Genomic DNA, 20,739 nt, shown 5'->3' with positions numbered 1-20,739 from the left:
ACAGATAGACGCAGCAGCTATGAGCACAGAAGATGTGGTGTGCACAGGATGGCTCATAAAATCCCCTCCGGAGAAGAAGCTAAAGAGATTTGTAAGTAAAAGTCCTGTGTGTCTGTGTGTCTGATGTGTTCAGCATTAGAAGCGGGTACTGCAGTATAATGATCTACATTCTCTGTGTATTTAGAACACAGCTGTGTGTCTCTGTGCTGCACAGTTCATTTTAATACATACTAAATGCTGACCTATGCCTTGTAACTATGTCTTACACTTGCGCTTTCTGTCTCTGTCAGTGTTTTATACTATTCAGCTGCATTTTCATTTCTGTTGCCTGTGGACTTAAGATCGTTGTTATGCGATGCTTTACACATGCTAATTATCAGCTGTGTTTGTGCAGCATTTGTGTGCCTTCTTGCACGTGGCTGTGCTGCTTTGCATTGCCTCTTGCCTGTCAAATTCAGTGCTGTGTTTTGTGACAAAGCAGTTTACCTGTGCTGTACTGTAGAACTCTGTCATGGAATGCATCTCAAATTCTAGATTACTTGTACAAAACAGTATATTGCAGTTTATTTTAGTATGTAAGTGACAGAGCACTGTGCTTTGTCATGTAACTGCAGTCTATTTGTTATTTGTCTATTGCAGAAATGCAGAGCGCATATTTTGTTGTCCTTTTGCTGTTTCTGTGTTTGCTGTTCCTTCCTCATTTCTTTTAGCAAGCTATCTGTGTATGTTTACTGTGCTTAACTACACAAGCATTTCACTATGTTTTCATTTCACCCTGCGCTTTCATCTGTCAGACTAGAAGCTACAGTGCACGTTTTACCTGTGTCCGAGCAAATGCTACTTGTATCGTTATGACGTTTGCAATACATGTAAACAGGAAACAGTTTAAAACAGGAACTATTAAAGTAAAAGTGGAACAGTTTAAAACTGAAACAGCCTACCTGTGTTCTCTTTTTACGGTGTTAAATGGTGTTGTATAATCTGTTGTAAAGGGGGATGAGTGGTATGTAATCCCTATTAACAGTATACAGTCCTGTTAACAACAAGAATGATAACTATAATCTCATTAGCACCCACATCAATGGATGACAACTGTCCAGATTCTGTTTATTATCTGTTTATGTCGTCTTTAAATCCTTAAGCTCGTTCATGGTGGGTTCATTTGGATTTTTTTTAATCCTCTATCATCTAGACACACAGAGGATTACAACTATAACCTGGCTATAACTGTAAGGTTTAAATAATCATTCTAGTTCTGAGAGAATAGGGATGTCCCATCCACAGCTATAACAATAACACGATGGAGCAATATCAATGGAATCTCTTTCTGAGCCATTGTTTCACCTGATGAAGGATAAAAACTTGGACAGTTCTGACTTTAATAGCTTAAGCATATAAAGCAGATGATATACAGTAACTGCAGAACGCAATATTTTATTTCAAGTAATAAAATGCTTCTTTATTGTTAATTTTTTTTTTAAGTTAACTACAATAACACCTTGTTCAGGTTAATATGTAAATGAATAAAGGAGATATATTTTAGGTAATGGGTTTGGTCACCATTTCTTTTAAGTTGTTCATACTTTTTAATAACCTTTTTGCTTCTTTTATAATTTCTTTAGTTCTTTGGTATGACATATGAAGTTTTAACAGCACAACTATTTCATTTGGTCTCTTAATTAATTGCCGGAAATAAGAACTGTGTGTATAAGAATTACTCCCAAAATCGAAGCTTTAGGTGAAATATAGCATGTCAAACTGACATGTCAACTACCAATTTACTAATCTTCTATGCTTCCTTTGTCATTAGTTTGGCTAGATTCATTACTGAGTTCATATTTTGCTCATTAATATATGTAATTCACAATCATAAAACAGCCTTTGCAAAAGCAGGTGCGCAATATTATTCATGACGATTTATATACCACAAAATATATGTGCTACTCTAATTAAAATTTATTAGACATTCAGAGACACTGTTGATTAGTCCACTTCATGGAAGTGGAGGTCACGGTTATTTGGTGGAGAAGAGGAATTGGGAGGACCACCAGTTAGATGTGTCCAAAGTGTCAGTCTGACACCACAAACATGCTCTCTCTCTCTCTCTCTCTCTCTCTCTCTCTCTCTCTCTCTCTCTCTCTGTTTTTGAGAAATTTGGGTGTGTTGCAAAACATGGGAAGTGTAGGATGCCAGGCAGTTGAGTGACCCAGCATTCAGAAATGAGCTGTGCTATCAGAGACCAAACAGGCAAAAGTGGCTAGACTGCTATTAGTTAGTGGTGTAACCCGATGACTGACAAATAATGGCTGTAGTCTGTGTTTGTGCTCATGTGCGTGTCATAGTAAATAGTTTAAGGCACTGCATGAAGAGCAAGCAAATTCTCTTGCTGACTCGCTCACTCACTCTTTCTTTTGCTGACTCGCTCGCTCACTCTCTCCAACTCTCTCTCTTTCTCTGGTTTTGTGGCTTTATCTGATAGTAAAATGGGAAGGATTGTAGTGTGTGTGAGCTAGCAGTGTGATCCTTTTCTTTCAATTCTTTCATTCTTTGAATGATTTTCAACATTTAAGCTTAAAGAATATTATTTAAGGAGCTGTGACAGGTCACTATTTCCTTGAAGTGTTTCTCTATTTTTAATCATCCTTGACTTTAAAGATGCCGTATGTAAGTATAAAAATATCCCTCCCTTAATTATATAATGATGTAATTGTTTTAGATTCAGTATATTAAGTCACACTGCAGGATACTGCTACCACTTCATACACTTTGAGAAAAAAATAATCTTAAAAAACTTTTAACATTTTAGCCTGTATAATACTACATACATTTGAGGTACACAATAAGAAAAATATTTGTATAAAAACACGAAGCATTTTCTTTAACCCTAAAATAAAATGTGTATAAATGTAAAACAGATATAACAAGTAATTCAAAATTCAAGTGAAACATCTGTGAAAAATTCCTCTATATTAAAATAGAAAATATTTTGTTATATACAGTACACTGTAAAAAAATAAAAACCTCTCCAACTCAAACATTTCTAGTGACTGGTCAAATCAAAATTTTTCAATTGGCCTAATTGAATTTATAAAATTAAATTCACACTAATTCAATTTGGCCAATTGAAAAATTTGAGTTGGAGAAGTGTGAGAGGTGTTCATGCCGTGCATATGTATGCAAGTATGTGTGTGTGTGTGTGTGTGTGTGTGTGTGTGTGTGTGTGTATATATATATATATATATATATTTATATATATATATATATATATATATATATATATCCACACACACACACATACTTGCATGCATATGCAAGGCATGAATGCGAGTGTATACTTTTCCAGTTGTTTTTGCTCAGTCAACATAAATAGTTCCAAACAAGCAGCAGAACTGTAGTGTGTTTCATAGAAACACAAAGCAGACCCATCTCTGAAGTCATGTTTCCTTCCTTCCTGAATCAACGTTTTTGAACTAATCATTTGAGTAAATGATTCAGTGACTCACTCACACAGGCAATCATTTGTTTCGTTTCCAAATAAATTAGCATTTTTGAACAAATTGCTTGAATGAATGATACAATGATTCACCAAAAAAAAAAATCACATTAGTCGATACCTACTACAAAATGATGTAATATGCATAAAGAGTAACAGATGAATTTACTTCTGTTTCCTCCTTACTTTTAACGTAAGAGCAGGTGAGGCCATTTGTAACTTGAATGTGTGAGGCTGTAGAAAGTCTGTTATACTGCATACTAGTTTTTGTTAACATATTATTTTAATGTATTATAATTAGTGGTCGACCGATTGTTTTTTTACAGCCAATGCCGATATCTTGGAAAGCAGGGGGGCCGATAGCTGATATAAAACCAATATATATATATTTTTTTTTGATTATTATTATTATTAATATTTAAGAAATGTTAAATCATTTGACAATGGAATAAAACATACAATTGTTAAAAAAAACATACTTATACTTTAGATGACAAAGTATTTTTCACAAACAAATAAATATTTAATAAAAAAATAATTAAAAGGACGTAAACACTGTAACCAACAGGGCATTCAGTATTCTGGGATTCTGCATTGGGAATCATATTTTTTCAAATAAAGCAAGGGTAAAACTCATTTTACATACAGCACACAGTGAAAATGGCATGAACATGACAGTGGGCAAATGCATAAAGTGCAGCATAATTTGAAATCACGAGTTTAAAGTTTAAAGCATTCAATTTACACGGACCGACCGTAACAGATATCACACAATCATGCTGGATAAAAATGCACACTTCACAAGATCTAAGTGAACAGCTGGATTGGACTTAGTTTGCAAGGTTTGTGAAATTAATTATGCATTAGTCATTCAAAGATTTGTTTAAATTATATAAATGTGTATTTGCTTAATGCTGGCAGCAAACGAGAAAGTATTATAATATTTGCCTTCCTATTATTAATAATATAAAAGCAATCGTTATAATAATTTCTGTATACATTCATTCCTTTGTTTAACTGTTCTATCAGATTATCAGACGGACTTCTATCTGTATTAGACAGAACTGTTAACGATGACGTGAGTTTGAATGTGAGAACGCATTTTTTTTTTTTTACTGCACTGCTATACTTATAGTTATTTACTTGAAGGCCAAGAATTCTAAAGTCTCGAACATCCAAAGAAAATAGCCTGAACTTACATTTTGCTAAATAAGATGGAGAGGCCTATAAGTACAAAAACGTGATTAAGACTATCGTTACTTGTTTGCACAAAATAAAGGGAAACCAATTTCTCTTTACTCTTTGTTGTTTACATTAGGAAGAAAACAAATCACATTGTTAAATGTTAGTTTGGATTCACATTTACTTATCTTCGTCTTAAACCAACCATACAGACTAGGGCTGTCACTTTTGAGAAAAATCAAATTCGAACAGATATCGAATACCATGCAATGTATTCGAATATATAATGTATTAACAGTGAGTCATAAACAGGACTATCTGGATTATTATTTTCTTTTTACTTAATGTTTGAAGTAGCAGGTTATCAACTTAAAAATATCAACTTATATGAAGTGCCACTATGCATATCTCACAACATTAGGCTAAATGAAAAAAGAAAAAAAAAAAAACTATTCAGAACAGGAACAAACAATGATGTGACAACTTAAACAGCAGCAGGAGTAAGGCAGTCTAGTCTAATTCATATTGTTTGCAAGAAACACCAACTTGATCTGGATTAAGTGCGGCTCTCTTTTTATTTACAATGTTCCCCGCGGTGGAGTACAGAACACGCGTTCGGAGCACACAGACGTGCCTGTCTACTAGCTCTTATTCGCTTGATTTGGTCATGGGCCTACGCTACAATAGGTCTAGAGTGCCCTCTACTGGATAAGATGAGAAAGAATAAAATAAAAAACAGACGGTCTAATCATAGACTGTAAAAAAAATGCGCTACACATGGCATTTTAAAAACCGGATGTTTTATTTATAGTTCGATTACGGATATTCAGACCGTTCTCATCCCAAGGCGTCATGTACTGACCCTTTTGACATTTCGTCAACATCCTACGCACATGGCACCCTCTAGCGTCAATATTAGAAGCAGATAAAAATGGGCCAGAAGGCGCCTCTTAGCGGTCTAACCCTAACCCTCACCCTAACCCTAACCTTAACCCATAATCTGTGTCTCATATTGACGCTAGAGGGTGCCATATGCGTAGGATGTTGACGAAATGTCAAGAGGGTCAGTATATGACGCCTTGGGATGAGAATGCGTTAGGATATTTCACGTCATGTTCGAATGCATATTCGAATATCGAATAAAAAGTGACAGCCCTAATACAGACCAAACCACAGATATATGCTGCAAACACATGTAGACAAACTCTTAAAACCACACACATCTAAACATGAAAATGTTGGTGTTTGTTAAACGCAGAAAAACGTTTAGGCCATTTTCAGACTTCCCTTCTGTGAGGGTTTCTGGGAAAACATAGTTCTAGTTCCTCTCTTTGACTAAAACATGCATGCATAAGGGGAAGAAAATGTATCCATTCCAAAAGAAAGAATAGAGAGAAGGTCTTTGTTCACGACAGAGGTAAATCAAGGCCATGGCCTGACCCTGCTGTTGTGAGCATGCCCAGAACAACGTGTGGTCTCTGACAAATTCTGCAGAAAAACACTTTCAGATACGGGAAGAGTAACGTATGTGTTTCAGTGAAATACACACACACGAGTGACTCAAGATGGAAGAATTGTTAAAGATAACTGGGTTTTAATCAGTGCCTAGTGGTTTGTGCTTTGTAACTTTCCATATACATTCAAGCCTGTTTTAAATTGAGTTTTTGACAGTACACCAGTGCTAGCAATTTTCTTTAAAAAAAAATTTACTTATTTTTTTATTAAAAAAATAATAATAACTGAGAAACTGCTTAGGTTTCAGGGTAAAATATACCCACTTTAGCCTTTGTCAGCTTTCTTGCATCTCTTATCGTAAAAGCCAAGAACATGGAGACTTTTGCCTTGTAAGCAGCATTTAAGCAAATGCTACAAAAAGCTACATTTCCTTTATGTGTTCTGTGTATGTGTTAACGAGGTGTGATTACTTTTAAGGAAGTGTTTGTGGCCATTTCTCCCCCTTTACTGTAAAATCTATTTTTAGAAGTGTTCTGTAATGTCAATTTTTTTCAGTGTGATAACACTTACTGTATATGTGAAAAGGTTCAGAATTGATTGAAATGTCGTAAAATGGAAAGCATGAGCATAATATCCAAAATACCTTATTATTATCATTATAATTTTTCAGCCAGTTATCACTGTATCTTTTTGTTGTTTTAATTAAAGGAAAAAAACTGCTTTAAAAAAAATCATTTAGTGTTTGACAGGTAAAAGTTATATGTTTGGAGCCACTTTGGATTAAAACAAATGATCTATCGAAGTTGTGACTCCCATCAGACCAACCAAATGATTTCCAAATTATTTCTCACTTCACATTAACCCCCTTTTTTGGATGTTGCATTCAAAGTCATCATCTTAAAAATCTGAGGAGTCACATGCGCCCCTGGTATTTTAATAGGCATGTCACTCCTGGGAGTACTGTAAATGTACTATAAGTCACTGGATAAAAAATGTAGGCAGTAAGACCAAAACAAATGGAGAAGTCTATTCTGACCTCTTCTTGTTTAATCTGGCTTTCAGAACTCATGTCAGCACTTATTCTGGATCTCAGAGAAGAGGAAGAGAGTTTGTCTTATGATTCTATAGAGGGATAGAAATCCTACAGCTCTGCAGCTTTCTTTCCCAACATGCATTTGCTTGGATCATATTAGCCATCTGAAAAAAAAAAAAAAATTCAAAGGAGGAAGTCAGGGTTTTCCTGATGATACAAGTGCAAGACTGTGGCCTTTTTAAAATATTGCTGTAAGAAAGTTTTTTTTTTTTTTTTTTTTTGAATGAATTGAACATAACTAGAGAAAAGTTTAGAAAACTGGTCTTGTTTCTCAAGAAATCTTAAATGACTCTACTCTGCTGGGGAGTTAATTCGATTAAATTCTTAGACGCCTGTGTGAGACGTCTTTACCGTCAGGTGTTGTGTAACAGCTGACTGCGGTAGTGAAATTCTGGTTACACAAAGAAAACAGCACCTAAGTGAACAAAGATGCTTTAACTCGAAACAACAGAAGTGAATGATGTCAGACAGAAGAAAACAAAACATCCAAGTTGCTGATGGTTCCAGAAAATGGGAGCTGTTATGTTGAAAGGCCACACAAAACTGCTGAACTTTCTCTTATTTGACTGAAACAACATTCTCAAGAATTGGAATAAGGATTCATTCCAAGCTAGTGGCAATGACAGATGGTGTTTGTTTGGTTTGGGTTTTAGTTGGGTTTTTGGTGCCGCATCTGATGGTCATTTTGGCTTTCCAATTTCACCTTACTGACATAGACCAATTCCTAAATTGTGTTCAGACGGAGTATGTCACCATTCAAAATGTATTTAACATGCTTAAACTGAACATTCTCTGTGATATCAATTTATCAAAGATAAATACTATACAGTATGGAAACAGTATGGTACAGAAAATGGAAATGTCACAGGCACAGAGGAATTCTCTGATAGACAGACTTCCAGATTTCACCTGAGGCAGGTACTACTTGGACATAATAGAACAAAACACACACACACTCACACTCACACACTTAACATGACACATAATACACTGTATAAAAAATAGACATTATGACCCAATAACTGAAAGTATATGAATTTACCTCATAATTAACCTAATTACCTCATGATGTCATAATAACCTAATATGTTTTTAACTGAATAACAACTTAATTCATCTAATAACCATGTTTTGCAACTGATTACAGTGCAGAAACTGGATTTCTTGTTACTGCTAAGCCAGGAGATTTATACTGATTGACTGTGTTGATTATGTACTTCTTATAACCGAATGAGCACCCTGTTTCTGCTCCAAGAGATTACTCTGTGTGTGTTTCTTGGGAAGTAAGTTTGTAAGTCATCTCTGACTGCAGACCACACCCTGGCCAGTTTAGACAGAAGTTTATCTGTAAATTTGTTCTCGCATGTACACTAGCCTTGCCACGGTCACAGTCGGTAAGGGAGGACACCGGTGTTGAATTTGATATTGGAGAAATAATAAAAAAAACTTATACAAATGCCACAGATGTATCAGTCTAGACCCATTTTAAGACCATTTCTGCAATGGCTGAACTCTTGTAATGATCACTGTTTACTCTTCGAGTTTCATTTTCACATTTAGTCATAATAAATCGAGCCGTTTTCATTATTGTGCAATGAAATTGGCTCCTCAACACCGACACGGCATGATGTGAAAAATATGACATTGGGGCAAGACTGATTTGTAATTATATATTCTTTTGTACTCACATATAATTTGTAATAATTATCGGTTTACATATTTATTAACATTATCCAACAGCCAGCCTTAGTGACATCAGTGGAAAAGTACATTTGTTTCAGAGGAAGTTGGTACTGTATATTTTGATCAGTGTTATTTAAGTATTATTTATAAACTATTATAGTATTTATTAAAATGTTGAATTACCTATTATTTTTATTTTTTCAGTTTTCTTTTTAACTTTTAAAATATTTTTTAAGCTTTTAGTTTTGGTAACTTCACTTAAACTTGTTTCAGTTAGCTATTTACTTTATCTGGAATAATGTGTACAGGTGAATTGCTCAAAGTAATACCAATCAAGACCAAAATGTGTCAAGATCTAAATGGGGCCAAATTCTGCGTGTGAAGAGTGAATGCTTGCAGTCTGAAAACAAGACCTAAAGATCTAAAGCTCTAGAGAAGACTTGAGTCCATTCAGCAGAACAATGTTAATCTAATTCTGTTCCTCTCTCTGTCTCTCGCTCTCTGTCCCTTTCTCTCTCAGTCATGGCGAAAGCGATGGTTTGTTTTGCGGAGGGGTCGGATGAGCGGGAATCCTGATGTTTTGGAATATTACCGTAGCAAGAGCTCCCGAAAACCCATCAGAAGCATCGACCTGCAGGAGTGCGAGGTCACCATCGAGGCAGAGGTGCGGCCCACTAAACGCCAGTACCAGAATCAGCACCTGTTTGTGGTCAAGACCACCACGCGCATCTTTTACCTGCTGGCCAAAACAGCAGAAGAGATGAACATCTGGGTACAGAACATTGGACAGATTTGCATGTTTGGAGGACTGAACAGACATACAGGTGAGGAGGTTTATTACAGAAGTTTTATTGGAGCACTTAGTATGACATGCTCAGCAGCTGATCAATTTTAGACGCTAATAAACTCCTAATAGTGTCGGAAATGTTGGGTTGCAGTCAGTTTTCTTTCCCTTTTTATCATCTTACTATTGAAAATTACCTTACGATTTCTCTGAAGAATGAGCAGTCCATGACCTCATTCTTCAAAACACTCCTGACTCCAGACACTTTGGCTTAATTTTTCCCCTTTTCAATGCAAAACACTACACATTAACATTAGCACAAGGGCTTGGTTTGGAATTGATTCAATTTTACATGTGAGAATGAGAATGTAAAAAAAAAAAAAAAAATTCTTATTAAATAACGTCTGCTCACCAAGGCAGAATATATTTGATTAAAAAAAAACTAAAACAGCAAAACAGCAATATTGTGAAATGTTATTACAATCTAAAATAACTTTATTTTATTTTATATAAGTCTTTAATGTCACATGAGCCTTTAGAAATTATTATGACACGATTTGGTGCTGCAAAAACATTTCTTATTACTATCAGTGTTTAATATACTATATATTGCTTAATGTTTTTGTAGAAATCATGATACACTTTTAGGATCCTTTGATTTAAATAAAGTTCAAAAGAACAGAAATAAACAATTTTTAAATAAAAATAATAAAGTCTTCACTGTCACTTTTGATTAATTGAATGCAATCGTGCTGGATGAAAATATTATTTAAGAAAAAATAAAATTCTGATCATAAAATTTTTTATATGTGCATTTTAGAAATTATTAACAGAAAAAAATTGTAATAATTTTTCTACCCCAGTAAGTGGCAGGCGATAGGACAAACTGGAAAAACAACTTCTAGTCTAACTAAAAACAAAAGCATCTCAAAATTAAATTCTTAGAATTATTTAACCTGTCTTTGCTGTAAACATGTCATTAATGAATACAAACCGTATATGCATGTGGGTTTATAAGAAAGGAAAGTACTACAGATGAACTAAAACAGGAAAATCCCTTGTACATAAAATACTTCAAAAACAGCCTATGATCAGCCCTTTCACCACATCAGATCCCTGCATTAACCTAAAGATTCAGTTTTAGAATGAATAAACCTAGCCTGGGAAATAATTAACCACAGAACGTTTCTCCAGAGAGAGATGCAGAGACTGAGAGACGCAGACAGAATCCATGACGCTGTAATCTAGGCGAGGTCTTATTTTAATATTCTGTTCCATTCCTCCATCTCTCTTCCTCTCTTTTGAATCGTCTGCAGAGCAACAGCTGCATCACAGAGGAGTGTTAAGACACACACAAGTCTGTCATAACAGATGCTCTTAAGTCTGTAGCATCCCATATATTTAACTAACAGCAAACAGCCAGTGTCACGATCTGTGTCCATCATAGCAAGAAAACATGTTTTTGTTAAAGCTGGAACAATAATAAGTGTAAGAATGTTAGCAGTTAGAATGGCTACTGTGATATACCAAACACAGAGAGTGAGAGAAACCACAAGTTACACATTACTTGGAAAGATAACAGAAAGATGAGTGACACAGCAGCCGGGAGGGTTTCAGACACACACGCGTATGGTTACTGTCTAATACACAACACGCTGGAGGGTTACACACGCCTCTAAACTACTGTGAAAGATAAAGCTATTATATATAGAACAACAGGCACATCTATGCCCTTTTCTCCACACACATAGACATCTGTAAAAGGCTTAATTCACCATTTTTCTTCCTGTTGTTTAAGTCTTAGATGGATGCCAGAGGTGACTATCAGACGTATTATTGAAATAGCAAGTGTAGCTTTGGAGACTCAAAGTCTTGGTCGCTAACCTCGTTACAGACCCCAGCAGGACTGATTATTTACAGAAAGACTCTCCTGCAGTGGGGGTGACAGAAGGACACAGCAGAGATTGTAGTCGCACCTGGAGAGCCGCAGTTTCAGATCCTGCTTCAAGACTGCACCGAGGCTTCTGGGAAATTTTGTGAACTTAATGTTGATTTCTGCCAGGGCCACACGTTAGACATCACTGTTATCTCTCATCTGTCACTCTGACTTGTCATCATGACAACCACTGTATATATACTCTCCCTCTCAACAATTACAACGTCTCAGTGTGTCCCTCACTCTACCTGTCAATGATGACCGCTTACTGTATTTCTACTGTCAATGACCCATCACCATGACAACTGCTAACCACTTCTCTGTTCTCCTGAATCCCTTTACCATGGCAACCTCGGACTTGGGGTGTAAAAACAGCTCTACATAATAATTAAAGGCATCTCACTGCAACCTTATAAAAAAAATGGTTCCAAAAATCTTAAACCTACAAAAACAAATACTGTGCAAAATCGTTATAGGCGTACACATTTAAGTAAAAACCTATATCTGTTTACAGTAAATATAGGATTACAGAAATTAATACAACCACACGCCTAGTGCCTCTCAGAATTCTCTTCTGCCAGAAAGGTTGTGAGTCATTGTCAGTTGTTCAAGTGTTGGATACACAATAGTAGGCTCTGCCAAAGAAGCAATGTTTACGTGAGCCCATACAAACCCCCTCAGATTAGCATGCTAGCTGCAACGTGATCAAAAGCCGGTTATCTACGACTGTTTTACCACAACATTACCTCGGCATTAATCACAATGCCTTTCAAGCACCAGAAGGTTGCATGTGATATCAGACGTCCAAACGCTGTCTGGACACCAGTTTATACGCAAAAAAAACCACTTGGATTATTTAAAATTGCCTATTTAATTAACCTGCTCAACAATTACTCCCAAAATGAGACTGTCACTTCAATTTCATTCTCACAAGCAAACATCGATTTGACCATGGAAACGGCACAAAACTTTCCACAGTGACCTTTTTCAGCATTATTTCAACTCAGTTCCACCTTCCAAAAATATTTTTGCTTACTATTAAAAAAAATAAATGATTACACCCCAAAAATCAACCGTGAACGCATCATGTGCTGAGAGCGAGTGTAGCAGGCATGAGCCTCACGTGTTCATCTGTGAGACTGAGTGGTTTAGAAATGTCTGCCCACTGCTAACGCACTGTTGAGTCTAAACAGGAAGAGAAAGAGATGTGTGTGTGTGTGGGTTGTGGTGTGTGGGGGGCTGGAAGGGGGAGGTTTGGTCTGCCACCTTCTGGAATAGAAGCAAAGGTATTTCAGAAATGGTATTTGTGAAGTATGGTTATTGCATTCTTTTACGTATTGATAATGTATAAACCAAATCTCTCTCTTTTTCTTTTTGACAGAATCAATGGACAGTCTTAATCGCACTTCCTCTTCCCAGCAGCCCTCTCCTGCACTCTCTCCTCATGTTTCTCTCGTGGCCAATCAGGACACAGTTACCGTCGAAAACCACGAAGTCCTGGACAGGCCCAGCGAATCAGAGATCAGTCCTCCACTTGACTACCTCTTTCTCTCTCAGTGTGAAACCGGCACGAAGAGCATCGTCAGGCAAGACCCACTCTGCTTCTTATGATCACACATTGCAAAAATAATATTTATATGTTAATCTCCATACGGAAATGAGATTCGTTCCATGTAGCACATCAGCTTTTCCTCTAATCTGATTTAATAAAGGGGACTGAGAGAGAATAAATGAGAATAGAAAATCTCTCACGCTTTTCGCCTCTGGTCACTGCAGCATAACACACGGTGATTAGATTCAAACAAATCTTCAGCTACATGCATGCAAAGTAGGAACTTATTGGTTTTATACAAATGCACAATGATTTTAGTAATGCAGTTTTGTGTTGCATCATTATGGAGAATAACAAAACTATGCAGGTATATTACAGTTCACAAAGTTTGGGGTCGGTATAATTTTTCAGTGTTTTTGAAAGCTCTGATTATCACCAGGGTTGCATTCATTTTTTTTTCTAATAGAGTAAAAACAGTTATATCGTGAAATATTATTACAGGTTTTTTATGTTGTATATTTTAATATATTTTAAAATGTAATTCATTCTTGTGTTGGCGAAGTTGAATTTTCAGCAGCCGTTGCTCAAGTCTTCAATGTCAAATGATCCTTCAGAAATCATAATAATATACTGATGATTTGGTCCTAAAGAATCATTTCTTATTATCATCACAGTTGGAAACAGTTGTGCTACTTAATATTTTTGAGAAAACAATTTTTATGATTATTTGATGAATAGAAAGAACATCCTGTATTTGAAATATAAATATTTTGTAAGATTATAAATATTGTTACTCTCACCTCTGATCAATTCTTCATCTTTTCTGAATAGAAGTATTATTTCATTTCATGTTGACTTGTGTCTCAGAGACCTAAGGAAATGTTTAATTTTTAACATACTTAATATGTGGCATTACACTTGTTTATTTAGATTATGTCTTTCTAAGACAGTTCATATGAAAGCACATTTTAAATTTGTTATGCAGATGTGTGATTTCTAAATCATTCAGCAGAGGAAGCCTGTGTAAATAGAAATAGTTTCATTATGACAACACACCATTGTCCTTTCACTGAACAAAAAATATATTTTCCATAGAAGTTTGATATAACCGTGTTTTATATAACAGTACTTATATGGTTATTGTTTTTGTGCATACATGCTTATCTCTGTTTGTCCTTCCCTAGGTCTAACAGCATCTCTAACTCTGAACGCTCCTTTGAGCAGAGCTCGTCTGAGTACACAGAGGATGTGTTTAGCCCCACCCCACGCATTGACTCCTCCCCCTCCTCTTTTCTTTTGGGTGGGATGTGTGAGCCCCCATTCAGTGCCCCCAGTGGCCCGCTCTCTCTCTCTTCCTCCCATTCGTCCTGCCTCTCGTCTCCCATGTCTCTACGCCGGCCACAGGACATTTTCAGATTCGACAGGCCCTTCTACGGTACATCAGACCCACAGACCCCTCCTCCCCTCCCACCCAAACCTACACACCTGTCCGATCATCATTGTTATGAGGATACCAGCTGTAATCAGCCACAACCTGCTCTCCTCCCTCGCAGGACGTCACTTTCAGGAATAGACCACTTTAAGAGAGGTGAGAATGCACAAAAAAATAAAAATACAAATTCTGCTGATTTGCAAGAAAATTCTTATCATTTCATTTGATGAAGCTGATTGCAAAAATATCCATAAAAATGTTCCATCACATCAGTTATTTTTTCTTTTTTTTCTCATAAATGCACTTATAAAAATAACAAAATTTCAGTTTTTTTTTTTTGTATTCTGATGTATTATAATGAGTGGGAACATTTTCAAATGTACCATTTAATGTCAAAGAAATATACAAAGACAAATTCACAAAATCTGTATATTTTTGGCCTTTTGTTGCAGTAGAAGTCCCACAGATATAGCAGAAAATATGTTTGCATTTTCTTCTGTCATTGGCCATAATTCTTACCTCCAAATCAGTACCAGCCGAGGCTTTAAATAATGTCATACATTTAACAAATAGCTGTAACCTGGTTCAGAGGAAGATATGAATAATGCCTTTGTGACAGTTTGAATGGTGATTAGAGGATAATACAAGATTTCTTCAATTTATAAAATGGTTGTCATAAGCAAAAAAGCAACGAAATGCCCATATTTTGAGAGAAAGTGTGCCATGCTAGAGCAAAAAGTCACTATTTTTGGAATCACCCCGAAATCAGTGAGAAACAACTATTGGATTTCATTAAGCAAATATGAAGCGGGGCGATGTTGTCAATGACACCCTTTTCTCATTATAACATTTCAACAATATTTGTTATATATTTTAATACTATACTTTCATGTTTTCAGTAGAGTATGACAATGCTGGAAGAAACTGGAACAAACGTCTAAGCCTCAACTTGGTAAAGAAATATTCAAATATAAAATAGTCAAATGAGCCTGGAGAAAGTTAAACAGGCACTGTAAATACGGATCAATTTGAATGTTTACTGGCAGAAACCAGATGTGTCAGTGAGTTTCTCTCTCTATCTCTATTTCTAGCCAATATTTCTGAATACCACAGTTACTGAAAACCACTCTGAGGATTCATATGTGCCCATGGCCTCCCCACCGATCGGCTGCTCTGATGTGACTTCAGACGGATACATACCCATGAGCCCCTCCACCCTCCCCATCTCCTTTCTCACTAACGGCAAAACAGAACTGCCTTCGCCTTCCAATTCTGACCTTGAGCCACCTCCAGTCGACCGCAACCTTAAACCAAGAATACGGGGTAAATGTTTCTGGGTTAAAATGCAAGGTTTACCAGTACTACAACAAGTGACAACCAGAGTTTTGTGATTCTAGCATTATCATTTATTTATTGAGAATGACCTGCTGCCTTTAAATATAAATGTTTAAATAAGATTTACATTTATTTTATGTCCCAAAACAGCATTTGGACAATGCAATTCACATTAAGCCAATAAGATGCATCTATTCCAAACACTTTTTACCACGTTAAACAAACTGTAACAATGACTAATGTCTAGCTCAAAGACCGGATGTGATGACGACATAGGTTTAGGAGCCTTGCTATTTCAGAATTCTTGGTTTTCGTTATGTTTAAATTTTTTTAAGGTATTTGCACAACAGAGCTATGTGATATATTGATGTGCAGTGTTAGCTATAACTGCTGTCATCAAGCAATTTCAATTACTAGAACAGCACTGGAGATGTAAGCTACGTCAGAAAACGAAAATAGAGAAATGAAAAAGATGATCTCATGTGAGGAGAGGTAGGCCTACAGAAGAGTGACGCATGTTGAAAATTAATATGAGGAAGATGAGAAGCAGCAGAGCTCATGATCATGATCTGTGTGTCAAACAGAATCCACATTTCGTGGTTGTTTTACTATTGCAGTCTTACCTCGAGATTGTAGAGAACATTTCATTTCGAATTCTAACATGGTTTAACAGCCACTGTGTATTTAAAAATAAATAAAAAATAATTCTATTTTTAATAATGGTGCAGACTCTGGCGCGAAAATACAGTCCTTTGGAAAAGTGATTTGCCTTAAAAAAAAAATCGATGAACAACTGTAAATGTGACCTTACCTTTAATCGCTGAGCTTGTCCAAGTAATACAAAGCAGTGTGGTTCTTCAATTAATCCCTGTTTTTGAACGATTAGCTTCCTAACGAACAACCAAATAACTCGCTCATTGATTCTTTGCTGGATGAATCATCATGTTTGAACGAATAAGTCAATTCTTTTTCGTTGAATGACTCAATAAAATGACTCGCTCCTAAAATAAATCAGTTGCGAACTGGCGAAGCTCTGGGCTGCGAATTGTGAATATTAATAGACATTGCAAAAATTATTTTTTATTCAAAATATAATTTATTATTCATAAACCTTTAAGGCTACAAATATGTCCATAATCTTGTTTTTTAAGCTGCATCGTACATTTAGGTATATTTACAAAGTCTGCCATGAATTAGAATTGCATAAACAATGCAATTTTTAAATGGACATTAATGTGCTATATATATATATATATATATATATATATATATATTTTTTTTTTTTTTTTTTTTTTTTTTTTTTTTTAATGAAATCGAAATATTATTATAATATAATAATTATTTTTCCGCCAGTAGATGTCGGCAAGTCACTGTAATAGAAGTTATTCCTAGGACTCAGTCATTCATTAAACCGATTCGTTCAAAAGACTGATTCATTCGGAGACGAAGAATCATTGGCTCACTCGGTTCATTTATGAAGGTGGATTACTTTAGCAACGAAACACTGCTATATGCTTTTACTTTTGTTTTGGCTTTGTTTGTAACGGTTTTCACTGGTGAAATTTATTAAAAACAGAGAATACAAACAATATTTTTTTCTAAAATAACACAATACTAACGTCTTGTTGTATCACTATCACATTTGCAGTCCTGTAGGTATTTTGGGGGAAACAGCAATCTTGCTCATGTGATGTATTGCAAAACTCTCTCATATGATATAAATACAAAACAGTCACCAGATTACAGTACGTCACTTCTCAGGAATTCCAAGGAACATTTCATTCTGAACAGGGGCATAATTCTTTAAGAGATTCTTTGCGGCATTTCAATTTAAATTCTTTCTCAACTTAGAATTTGCCAAGAGAGGAAGTGCGTGACTGTCAGAGACACAGAACAGACAGCATTGTGTCTTGAGTGGAGGCGCAGGGTTCCTACAGGCTTCACAGAAAGGAAATGCCTCATTAAAAGTGAAAGTGTTTGTTTGAGTGTGTGGTGAAAAAGATAAGGAGTGTTTGACTTTTCTGTGTTTGCTTTCACAGCTCGACCGCCTCCTTTAGACCTGCGGGGTCTGTCCACAATTTCTGAATGTCCTTTCCATGTTCCCCTCACACGCACAATGACAGAACCCAGGTGAGAATTGTGACAGACTAATATTTACACACCAAAATGACCCCAAACTCTGTTCTTCTTCTCAATCACTTCTGCCTGTGTCCTACATCTTCAACAAAGACACTGTGTTTGTTTTGACACTGCTCTTGCTCAGGTCACCTGATCTCGATTTCCTGCCATTGCAGCCCACTCTCCACAAGTGGCTTGTTTTGCTTGTTTGTGATGTTTATGAACGCCACACTGATGTTATGTTATTTGTTAATTGCAAGATATTTGTATACATGTACAGTATGTAAAAGTTGCAGTGTTTTGTGTCTGTTTGTTTGTCTCTAGCACATCACTTCAGTCTGATCCTCTGGACAGGCGGCGGGTATGGGGCCTAAACGGCTCTGAACAGGAAGGGAGCATCACGCCAACGGTAACGGGACTTTCTTTAACCCGTCTTCTCTCCTTAATAATTGATTGCTCTGTTTCTCCTTGAAATTAGCAATAGATAGAGCAAAGAGGTAGAAACTAAAGCAAAAGAATGATAAACCAATGCCAAAACAAAACAGTAAATCTCAAAATAGCAATGAAAATTGTTTCAGGAAAAAAAAGATGGCAAACTGTATGTTAGTTCATGTTTAAATTCCAATGATAAACACTATAATTCAAAAGCCTATCCTTTTTGAAAGAAAATAATACTTCTGTTCAGCAAGGATGTATTAAATTGATCAAAAGTGACAGTAAAGACATTTACAATGTGACAAAAGGTTTCTATTTTAAATAAATGCTTTTCTTTTGAACTTTTTATTAATCGACGAATCCACAAAAATATTAAGCAGCATATATATATATATATATATATATATATATATATATATATATATATATATATATATGCATGTATAGACATTATAATATTATTGATATAATTGTTGTGATATCTGATGTGATGCTTCTGAGTGAGCCACGCCTCCACACAACAATAAACCATAAAATGTGTGTCAGTATTTTATATATATATATATATTTTGGTTATATGTGTATGTGTTTTCCTTTGTTCAGGAGTCTCGGCTCTTGTTCCCAGCTTGTGATTCTGCTCCCTGGATGAGGCCGTCTCAGCTGGATTACTTGTCACTTGACTTTAATTCTGCCTCCCCCTCACCTGTTCAGAAGGTCAGTGGTAGGCATGAACTGTTTAAGAGCCATATTTTTTACTTGCACCTGACAAACATTTGGTGCATGTTGGTGGGGTTTTAGTGGGTACTGCTATCTCTTGTAGTGATCGTTTGTGGCTTTATACAATGAATCCTCAAGCAGTGATAACAATGACTCAGCACTTCCTGTCCCAGTTACTGTTGCTTTGTAAGCCCTCAGCTCTAAAGATGACATGGCTTAAATCTGCCTGCTGGCTTGATGCATTGCGGCCATGTGGATTAGTGTTTTGATTGTTTGTTGGTATTGTGTTTTTTGATGTTTTCAGAAAGCGCTGCTGGCAGACGAGTACAGGGTGGATTACGTGAAGGTAGACGAGAAGAAGACACAGGCTTTACAAAACACCAAGTTGGAGTGGAAGGACGTCCGTCAGTCAAAAGCCTAAGCCCTCTGGGGCGGGAAATAATTCATTTAAATTATTACATGGTTCAAAACTTGACTTGTTTTCATCTCCTACAATTTCAGGTACATGTTGGTTTTTTACACTGCTGTAAAAGGAGCCAGTACAGAGCTGGATAAGAAACCTTCCAAAAATAAAATGACATATAATTCAGGAAATTATTCCAGAATAAAAGACCTCCAACACACTGATTCAAGAATAAAGCTTTGTTTTGTAGTTCTTTAACCGGGAAGAGAATTAGCATATCCTATTAATTTTGGTTTATGAGTAAAGTAAAATATGCAGTTGATGTTAATTTGATCATAAATTCTATACAGCCATACCCCAAATGTGAATGGTGTTTTTTTTTTTAAACAAATTGATAGTATGTACTAAAAAAGTGCTAAACTACCAGAAGGATGTGAGTTCATATGTATTATAAAGGTTCTAGTCCTAAATTGTTAGCTACATAAACTATTTTTCAAAAAGTTGGGTTTGGTAAGATTTGTAATGCTTTTGAAAGAAAACTCTTCTGCTCACCAAGCCTGCAAAAAAATATTAAAAATCCGAATACAATTTAAAGTAACTGTTTACTTTTTGAATATGTTTAGTAACGTTTGAAATAATCAGGATTTTCAGGATTCTTTGATGAAAAGAACTTGATGATTTAAAAGTTTCTATCCATCTTTTTTAACATTATAAAGGTCTTAACCATTACTTTTGAGCAATTTAATATATCCTTGCTGAAAAAAAAACCTTTAATTCTTTAATTATTCTTTTTCTTAAATTTTTAAATGACAGTGTAAGTTTTTTTTCAAAACCGCAGCCACTTTGAAATTCATATTTAATATGACGGTGTGTAATTTATTGAAAAGCATAGAATTCTCTTCACCGACCTTAATTTAATACTACTACTGCTTAAATTTGTTCTAAAACTGAATTGGTAGTGAAATCCAAACAATGCTAACAGCATTAATCTCATGTAAAAACATATGTCACCAAAGCTTGAATTTGTTTACCAGAGCACAAATCTTTCTAACAGAAATTATTTATAAAATTCACATGAATCGTTGATCATTTATTTAACTTGGAAAAAGTACAGAGTGACT

The 20,739-nt window shown here is 35.6% G+C and overlaps 1 protein-coding gene across 1 annotated transcript; it reads left to right on the top strand.

Moving 5' to 3' along the window:
- The first annotated feature begins 4 nt into the window (after positions 1-4).
- gab3 (GRB2 associated binding protein 3) lies at positions 5-20,398 on the top strand. The gene is made up of 10 exons (XM_059551131.1): positions 5-91; positions 9,427-9,730; positions 13,008-13,212; positions 14,363-14,766; positions 15,510-15,562; positions 15,702-15,933; positions 17,985-18,075; positions 18,388-18,472; positions 19,102-19,212; positions 19,520-20,398. The coding sequence occupies exons 1-10, from the start codon at positions 20-22 to the stop codon at positions 19,634-19,636; spliced, it is 1,674 nt and encodes a 557-aa protein (XP_059407114.1). The 5' UTR covers positions 5-19; the 3' UTR covers positions 19,637-20,398.
- The last annotated feature ends 341 nt before the right edge of the window (positions 20,399-20,739 follow it).

The sequence above is a fragment of the Carassius carassius genome, chromosome 5 (assembly GCF_963082965.1).
Source record: "Carassius carassius chromosome 5, fCarCar2.1, whole genome shotgun sequence".
Classification (NCBI taxonomy): domain Eukaryota; kingdom Metazoa; phylum Chordata; class Actinopteri; order Cypriniformes; family Cyprinidae; genus Carassius; species Carassius carassius.
Note: the sequence above shows the minus strand (reverse complement) of the source record. Positions and strands in the feature narration are given on the sequence as shown.

Bases quoted from the DNA above. Each gene is read 5' to 3' on its own strand.
- gab3 (XM_059551131.1), top strand. From the start codon at position 20: ATGAGCACAGAAGATGTGGTGTGCACAGGATGGCTCATAAAATCCCCT. The intron at 14,767-15,509 runs GTGAGAATGCAC...TCATGTTTTCAG, and splicing joins AATAGACCACTTTAAGAGAG to TAGAGTATGACAATGCTGGA. The intron at 18,076-18,387 runs GTGAGAATTGTG...GTTTGTCTCTAG, and splicing joins CGCACAATGACAGAACCCAG to CACATCACTTCAGTCTGATC.